Below are 9,587 nucleotides of genomic sequence, written 5' to 3' on the forward strand. Positions count from 1 at the left end.
TGCTAAAAAATATAAAAAGGCTTAAAATGAAAAGAAAATGAGTGTGCCTCATTTGTCTAATGTAGCAGAATAATTACACACAGACTTTGAGTCAGTGGGTCACATGACCTGGAAGCTATTGAAGAAAAATCTCAATTTTTGGCTATAAAAAATCCTAAAAAATATAAAAATGCTTAAAATGGAAAGAAAATGAGTGTGCCTCATTTGTCTAATGTAGCAGAATAATTACACATAGATTTTGAGTCAGTGGGTCACATGACCTGGAAGCTATTGAAGAAAAATCTCAATTTTTGTCTATAAAAAATCCTAAAAAATATAAAAAGGCTTAAAATGGAAAGAAAATGAGTGTGCCTCATTTGTCTAATGTAGCAGAATAATTACACACAGACTTTGAGTCAGTGGGTCACATGACCTGGAAGCTATTGAAGAAAAATCTCAATTTTTCACATAAAAAATTGCTAAAAAATATAAAAAGGCTTAAAATGGAAAGAAAATGAGTGTGCCTCATCTGTCTAACGTAGCAGAATAATTACACACAGATTTTGAGTCACAGGGTCACATGACCTGGAAGCTATTGAAGAAAAATCTCAATTTTTGGCTATAAAAAATCCTAAAAAATATAAAAATGCTTAAAATGGAAAGAAAATGAGTGTGCCTCATTTGTCTATTGTAGCAGAATAATTACACATAGATTTTGAGTCAGTGGGTCACATGACCTGGAAGCTATTGAAGAAAATCTCAATTTTTGGCTATAAAAAATCCTAAAAAATATAAAAAGGCTTAAAATGGAAAGAAAATGAGTGTGCCTCATTTGTCTAATGTAGCAGAATAATTACACACAGACTTTGAGTCAGTGGGTCACATGACCTGGAAGCTATTGAAGAAAAATCTCAATTTTTCACATAAAAAATTGCTAAAAAATATAAAAAGGCTTAAAATGGAAAGAAAATGAGTGTGCCTTATCTGTCTAGTGTAGCAGAATAATTACACACAGATTTTGAGTCAGTGGGTCACATGACCTGGAAGCTATTGAAGAAAAATCTCAATTTTTCACATAAAAAATTGCTAAAAAATATAAAAAGGCTTAAAATGGAAAGAAAATGAGTGTGCCTCATCTGTCTAGTGTAGTAGAACAATTTCACATAGATTTTGAGTCAGTGGGTCACATGACCTGGAAGCTATTGAAGAAAAATCTCAATTTTTGGCTATAAAAAAATCCTAAAAAATATAAAAATGCTTAAAATGGAAAGAAAATGAGTGTGCCTCATTTGTCTAATGTAGCAGAATAATTACACACAGATTTTGAGTCAGTGGGTCACATGACCTGGAAGCTATTGAAGAAAAATCTCAATTTTTGGCTATAAAAAATCCTAAAAAATATAAAAATGCTTAAAATGGAAAGAAAATGAGTGTGCCTCATTTGTCTAATGTAGCAGAATAATTACACACAGATTTTGAGTCAGTGGGTCACATGACCTGGAAGCTATTGAAGAAAAATCTCAATTTTTCACATAAAAAATTGCTAAAAAATATAAAAAGGCTTAAAATGGAAAGAAAATGAGTGTGCCTCATCTGTCTAGTGTAGTAGAACAATTTCACATAGATTTTGAGTCAGTGGGTCACATGACCTGGAAGCTATTGAAGAAAAATCTAAATTTTTGGCTATAAAAAAATCCTAAAAAATGTAAAAAGGCTTAAAATGAAAAGAAAATGAGTGTGCCTCATCTGTCTAGTGTAGTAGAACAATTACACACAGATTTTGAGTCAGTGGGTCACATGACCTGGAAGCTATTGAAGAAAAATCTCAATTTTTCACATAAAAAATTGCTAAAAAATATAAAAAGGCTTAAAATGGAAAGAAAATGAGTGTGCCTCATCTGTCTAGTGTAGCAGAACAATTTCACACAGATTTTGAGTCAGTGGGCCACATGACCTGGAAGCTATTGAAGAAAAATCTCAATTTTTCACATAAAAAATCCTAAAAAATATAAAAAGGCTTAAAATGGAAAGAAAATGAGTGTGCCTCATTTGTCTAATGTAGCAGAATAATTACACACAGATTTTGAGTCAGTGGGTCACATGACCTGGAAGCTATTGAAGAAAAATCTCAATTTTTGGCTATAAAAAATCCTAAAAAATATAAAAATGCTTAAAATGGAAAGAAAATGAGTGTGCCTCTTTTGTCTATTGTAGCAGAATAATTACACACAGATTTTGAGTCAGTGGGTCACATGACCTGGAAGCTATTGAAGAAAAATCTCAATTTTTGGCTATAAAAAATCCTAAAAAATATAAAAATGCTTAAAATGGAAAGAAAATGAGTGTGCCTCATTTGTCTAATGTAGCAGAATAATTACACACAGACTTTGAGTCAGTGGGTCACATGACCTGGAAGCTATTGAAGAAAAATCTAAATTTTTCACATAAAAAATTGCTAAAAAATATAAAAAGGCTTAAAATGAAAAGAAAATGAGTGTGCCTCATCTGTCTAGTGTAGTAGAACAATTTCACACAGATTTTGAGTCAGTGGGTCACATGACCTGGAAGCTATTGAAGAAAAATCTCAATTTCTGGCTATAAAAAATCCTAAAAAATATAAAAATGCTTAAAATGGAAAGAAAATGAGTGTGCCTCATATGTCTATTGTAGCAGAATAATTTCACACAGATTTTGAGTCAGTGGGTCACATGACCTGGAAGCTATTGAAGAAAAATCTCAATTTTTGGCTATAAAAAATCCTAAAAAATATAAAAATGCTTAAAATGGAAAGAAAATGAGTGTGCCTCATTTGTCTAATGTAGCAGAATAATTACACACAGACTTTGAGTCAGTGGGTCACATGACCTGGAAGCTATTGAAGAAAAATCTCAATTTTTCACATAAAAAATTGCTAAAAAATATAAAAAGGCTTAAAATGGAAAGAAAATGAGTGTGCCTCATCTGTCTAGTGTAGTAGAACAATTTCACACAGATTTTGAGTCAGTGGGTCACAAGATAAGGAATTTATTTATTTTTGTTTCTCAAGAGTGTTTGGATCGGAAATTTATTGATGGTCCCTAAGTGAACCTCCGCGGGTGAGAGGAGGGAGCGGGAGAGAGCGGCTGGCCTAAATCTGAGTCCCTGAATCGGATCAACTGTGAGCTAGATGCCGCTAACCCCACGGAGCTTGAATATCCAATATCCAACTTGAAACTAACTTCACCGCGGTCATTTATAGCGCTATAATCAGGGGTCACAGCGGGCCGGACCGAGTCCGTAAGTTGCGCTGCGGCACATAAACAGCTTAGCTAGCGCTACTGAAGAGGAGCGAGCATAAAGGGAGTAACGTGTGGCAGGTAAATGCAACGTTTTTAAATGCTCAACAAATATCAGCAAACACACAAAGTGTGTGCAGTTTGTCACACAGTGTGTCTGCTAGCTAAAAGAAGAGCTGCTGCATTTCAGGGAGAGCAAAGAGAGAGAAGTTCACTCAGAGATGGAGAAAGGGGACAGAAGAGGAAGAAGAGAGGTTAGAGTTAAAGGTAAAGACTGGAAAATAAACTGAAGTATGCTGACTTTGTGTTATTCAAAGATTGTATGAAAATACTGCAGTTTAGTGTGTAATAAACAGGTTATCTTGTTGTACTGCATTTACAGTAACGCTCTGTGTTGGTGCACTTTGTGTTGATGGTCAGAGTTACAGGTTACATCAGTGCAGCAGAGATGAGTTTGAATCAAAGCTGCTGATGCTGAGATTCATTCACTGAATCCAACATTTCTACAGCCTGTATGCTGTCAGTGTAGGGGATGGAGATCAGCTCAGATAGCTGTGAAATACTGGGTTACATCTTTGTGAGTTCACTTCATCCACACAGAGCAGTAAACCTCAGAGCAGCAGCAGCAGCAGGTCAGCTGATCACAGCCTGCACACCAACATCATTTACTGGAGCTCACAATAGAAAGCTGTGATTCTTCTCCCCATGCAGAGCCACTACAGCTGATCTTAGGATTCCTCCACCTTCTGAATCCCACTGTAACCCCTGAGTATCCTCATGTTTGTGTTTAGGTGGAGGCACAGTCACCCTCTGCTATGGAGGACACAGAGAATAGAGCTGTGTTTAAATTCCCTTTCACAGTTTGTGATTCAAGCTGAGTGCATTCATTAGAATTCAAATTTAGATTGGAATAACATTTGTGTTCTCATGTATTATTTTATAATATTACAATAATATGTAATAAGGTTCAGTTAGCTTTACACAAAAATAGCAGGTAGAAACGTCCTCCAAAGAGCTACTTTTACTTTCTTACTTTGAGTAAATTTCAGAGCCTGTACTTTTTTACTTTTACTTAAGTAGAGAAGTTGAACCAGTACTTCGACTTTTACCAAAGTATTTTTTAACATAAGTACTTGTACTTCTACTTAAGTACAGAATGTCAGTACTTTTGCCACCTCTGGTAATAAGCAGCATTGAAACCCAACAGGCAACTCTTGGCAGCTTTGTGTAAACACTAAAAACACCAAAAATGTTAAAGGTTTTCTGTGTAGTTACGGCTGTTTCTTTAGGAGTTTGTACCATGTGAGCCCAGCATAAACTAGTACCATTTTTTTGCACAGGGACCTTCAGTAAGCTATGGCCACAAAACATGACATCTCTTAGTTGGTACTGCAACTAATTTGTGTTTGTTTTAGTGGGATTACCACATGGATTACAATAAATATTATAAGTAAAATGATAAAGTGTCCTTTTTAGAGTTTTCCAAACAGAAGCATGCGCAATTCTATGTTTGGAGGAAAAAATGTGATTGCAATTTTGGTGGGGAACGTCGTGATTCACTGAGGGAACATCCATCCATTGTCTTCCGATCATCTTTTTCAGGGTCCTGGGGAGGCTGGAGCCTATTTCAGCTGTCATAGGGCGAGGAGCGGGTCAGTGACGGAGCAATTATTTCAAAATTGGACCAGGGAATTTTACAGGAGAATGTCAGGAGCAGGGGTGAAAGTAAGCCGGTACAGTCCGATACTGCATACCACTAAGAGATTCTGCGCCGGTACGCAGTACCGGGAAGAGTGGTAGCGGCTGTCTGCTGTAAAGCCATCATTCAGAACCAGTCATGGCTGCACTTTGGGTCAGAATAGATCCGCTAGCAATAAACAGTCTAAAACACGACTTAAGTAGTTAATAAATAGCTTTTTTTCCTCATTTCAAATTGTTTCTGAACTGTTCTTGCTATGCTGGAGCCTCAATTCTCTAGCTTCTTTCCCCTCGGAGCTCGAGGCTTTCGTCAATGGCCAGTCTTTAAGCAAGTGTCCGCGATTTGATGTCAAAAACATGACAATTTGGCCCATTAAGTTACTTTTTTGAAATTTCGCTAACTCCTCTTAATTGGAGGGGAAAGCGAAATGTCAAAAAAGTAACTTAAAGGGCCAAATTGTCATTTTTTGACATCAAATCGCGGACCGGAAGTAGAGGGCGTGACCGGATGCGGCCCGCGAGCCGCGAGTTTGAGACCCCTGGTCTATACCTTTTAGAAGTTGCTCCAAGTAGAGACATTCTTGAATAGCTGAAGCTAATGATATGTACTCTGCCTCGCAGGTAGACAGTGCCACTGTTGTTTGTTTCTTTGTCTTCCAAGAGATCACTGAGCTTTCATCATTTATACTGGCACAATACCCTGTTGTGCTCCTTCTATCGGCTGCATCTGATGCCCATTCAGCATCACAGAAAACTTTTAGTCCCAGATTTTGTGAGTCGTTTCCTTTGAAACTCAACTCTTTTTCTGCTGTGCCTTTAAGATATCGCAAAACATACTTCACTGTACTCCAGTGTTCTATTGATGGTTCAGTAAAGTGCTGGGAAAGTTTGCTGACCACGAAGCTTATATCAGGCCGTGTACAAGTGGACAAGTATATTAAACTTCCCACTGCCTCTCTGTACTTCCTTGGATCTTCCATTTTATCTGCATCCTTTGAGTATTCTAGCTTTGGTTGGCATGGGGCTTTCCCTGGGTTTACAATCCTCCATTCCAAATCTCTTTAATATTTTGATCACATATTGTTTCTGTGACATTTTAATTTGTTTTCCTGTTTGGTCGAAATCTATTCCTAGAAAATGCCTCATTTTTCCTAGATCTTTCATTTTGAATCTTTTTTTTAGCATCTTCTTTACTTCCTTCAAAACTCTTTCACTGTCTGCTGCAATGATATGATCATCTACCCATACCAGTAAGATAACCTTTTTGCCATTTTTCTCTCTAGTATACAAACACTGATCACTAGGATTTTGTTTGTAACCATTTTCACACAAGTATGCATGCAGTAAAGCATTCCAGTTTCTGCCAGATTGTTTTAGACCATACAAGGACTTTTGCAGCTTGCAAACTAGTTTTTCTCCTGTTTTAGACTTCTCCTCAAAACCTTCTGGATCAATAGGTGCATGCAAATATGCAGTTTTAACATCCATCTGGTGCAGGATTTAATTTTCTTGTGCTGCCTTTTGCATGACCACTCTTACACTCGTCATGTCAGCTGTGAAAATGTCTCTTCATAGTCAATGCCTTGTTTTTGATTGTAACCTTTTGCTACATACCTTGCCTTGTATTTATCAGATCCATCAACCTCATTTTTAAGTGCAAAAACCCATTTACCCCCCCCCCCCCCCCACTGTCTTTTTACCTTGTGGCAGCTGGGTGAGTATGAAAGTCTTGTTTTCTCTCAGAGACTGCATCTCCTCACTCATGGCTTTTCTCCACTGCCTTGAATTAGGAGATGCAATGGCTTCCTTAATATTTCTGTCTCAGACTGATGCTGAAAAGCTAATTCGTGCATTTATTACTTCTAGGTTGGACTTAAGAGTAGAATGGGAGGCAGAGCCTTCAGCTTTCAGGCCCCTCTTCTGTGGAACCAGCTCCCAGCTTGGATTCAGGAGACAGACACCATCTCTATTTTCAAGATTAGGATGACTGTTGGGTTTTCTCTGTAATTATTGTGGGGTCTTTACCTTACAGAATAAAGCGTCTTGAGGCGACTGTTTGTTGTGTGTTGGCGCTGTATAAATAAAATTGAATTGAAAAGGCTGAAAGAGTAATGCATCCTAAAAAAATTAATAATCAACTTTAACCCTCCAGCATTAATAACAGTTAAGTTCAGGGGACAAGGAAGTGGTATGAAGAGGGCCCCAAATCAAATCTTGATTAGGGCCCCTTCAGGGCTTGGGCCGGCTCTGCTGTAGGTGAAGACAGCAGCAGGGACGGGGAGAGGAGCAGCCAGAGATGCAGACTTTGGAAACTGAGGGACAGAGTGAGCGGGGAAGTGTAGTACGTAAGCAGGTAGTAAGGTTAGGATAATACAGGGACTTTGAGGTGATGGAGGTAACATTAGCTCTATTACATGAGAATGATGAGCAATGGTGATTGATTAGTATCAATATTTATTGGTATTTGCATACTTCCCAAAATCTGGCAGCCACAGGCTGAGAAGTGTTGGATGAGCAGCAAGTGTCCATTTTAGGCTGCATCATAGCATTTTAGATATTTAGGTTAAAGGTGTGTTGAAAGGCTGCATAGTAATTAGAATTTGTAGCCTCTGTGCTGGTTAAACATGTTTTAAAAAGCACTAAAAGTGAAATAACAGAGTTTAAAAAAGCTAAATGATAAGTAAAAGCTTTGCAATTTAAGCATTACTAAAGTAAGTGTAAAAAAAAAGTATAAAAGTTTTATTAGCAAAAGGTATGCCCACATTGAATAAGAGTAAGATAGTGTCAAATGCTTTAAGACATAGATGGAGGCCAGTCTAAGCCAGAAATGTCCAGCCCTGCCCTCACTGCTTCTGTGTGAGGTGTCGGGTTCACACCGCTGTCCAAGACAAACTTAAATCAGCTAAGGTGTCTGGCAAAACACACACTCAGCACACCTGAAGCGGTCTTGCAAAAAGCGGGTTTCTGATCAGATGAAGGTGTGTATTTTCTGTGATTTATTTTGCTATAATGTAGGGGGGAATCCCCCTGGACAGCCACTTTTTCGATTTATTTATTTTTTTTCATTCTGTCAAGTCTTCCATATTGAGCGATTACTTTTGCAAAACTCGCCCAAGCTTTTCTATTTGCATTTGTCATGATGCCCAGGACACTCTTGAAAAAGAGATTTTAATCTCAATGTGTTTTTCATGGTTAAATAAAGGTTATATAAAATAAAATAAAGTTAACACATCAAAAACACTGATTTAAGTCTTATATTTTACCAGCTTGCACTTCTTGTACAAACACATTTTTAAATAATGCAAAAATATTGTTTAATATCGTTATCGAAAAGAATTACAGAAAATATCGAGATATTATTTTTTGTCAATATCGCACACCCCTATTTGAAATATCAGTCTGTGTGTAATGAATGAATATAATATCCAAGTTTCACTTTTTGAATGGAATTACTGAAATAAATCCACTTTTTCATGATATTCTAATTTTATGACCAGATGCAGGTTTCATAAGCAGCTGTGTGAAGTGTCTGATGGACGTTGTTGTTGCTAAAGAAGATTGTAGAAGTTAAATGATTCAAGAGCTGCTTATTCAGTCTACAGTGTGAGGAGGATCAGACGATCGGCTTAGATATGCTAAAAACTATGTGCGAACAGGATATCCACATTAATGTGGGAGTTATCTTGTAAAGAAAATCAGAGTTTAATTTGTTCATGTACTGGTAGAAGAATTCCAGAGGTCTTTTATTTTAAGTAGAGGTAACAGTATTATAGTGTAGATACTCGGTTACAAGTCAAAGTGTGGTGCTCAGTATTTTAACTAATTAAAAGTACAAAAGTGATAAACACACTTAAAATCCTCTAGTAAAAATAGTAATTTTTGAATAACATACTGGAATTCTTCATGTCACTTTGATGTTCCAGATGATAAAAGTGTGTCTCATTAAATTACTGGAATCTGAATTTTCCAATGTGGATTAATAAAGTCTGACTTAATCTTAACTTTAATAATGATAGCAACTAATGTAGGTCTGCAGCTGTGTGAGAAGTACTGTACATTTACTTGTCATCAGCGCTTTCATTACCATGACGCTAAATTGCCACTAGGTGGGGATAAAACACTACTTACCGGGAGTAACCATGGAAACCTTCGGGCGGCTTCAAGGATGTTGGGAGAAAACATCAGCGCTTGAAGCACCTCGTGACGTAATGCCAAGGCTGAGGGAGCGAACGAGCGGGACCTTGATGCTGCCTTCAGATGCTCGTCGTAAATGAGGCTATCCATTTCTAGTAGGTGAGCAAAAGACAGTCATCCATCCATCCATTCTCTTCCGCTTGTGGTATCTGTAAATACAAAAATGAAATGTCACATCACGTCAGGCCTATGATAGTACATAAAAATAAGTTTTGCATTAGACTGTGCAGTCTACATGTAACAAACTGGAGAATTCTGTAAATAGTTAGTGCACTACCAGAAATGACACATCGACAACATATTTTCTCAGTTTAAAATTTGTGGAAGCTTATATAAAAAACTAACAACAGTGAACTAGTTGAACTGAATAACAGAAGAAATACTTTTCCGTCCCCCCTTCCAAAATAACAGTAACAACAGACCATATTTGTATAGCACGTA

At 37.2% G+C, this 9,587-nt stretch overlaps 1 protein-coding gene across 1 annotated transcript in view; it reads right to left on the reverse strand.

Annotated features, from left to right (window-relative positions):
• Positions 1 to 9,173, reverse strand: part of e2f8 (E2F transcription factor 8) — a 31,369-nt gene extending 22,196 nt beyond the window's left edge. The window contains exon 1 of the mRNA XM_030726497.1: positions 9,081 to 9,173. Within this exon, the coding sequence (XP_030582357.1) occupies positions 9,081 to 9,134 (54 nt within the window). The 5' untranslated portion in view covers positions 9,135 to 9,173. The remainder of the gene's footprint in view (positions 1 to 9,080) is intronic.
• Positions 9,174 to 9,587: the final 414 nt, after the last annotated feature.

This window comes from Archocentrus centrarchus, chromosome 3 (assembly GCF_007364275.1).
Source record: "Archocentrus centrarchus isolate MPI-CPG fArcCen1 chromosome 3, fArcCen1, whole genome shotgun sequence".
NCBI classification, from domain to species: Eukaryota; Metazoa; Chordata; class Actinopteri; order Cichliformes; family Cichlidae; genus Archocentrus; species Archocentrus centrarchus.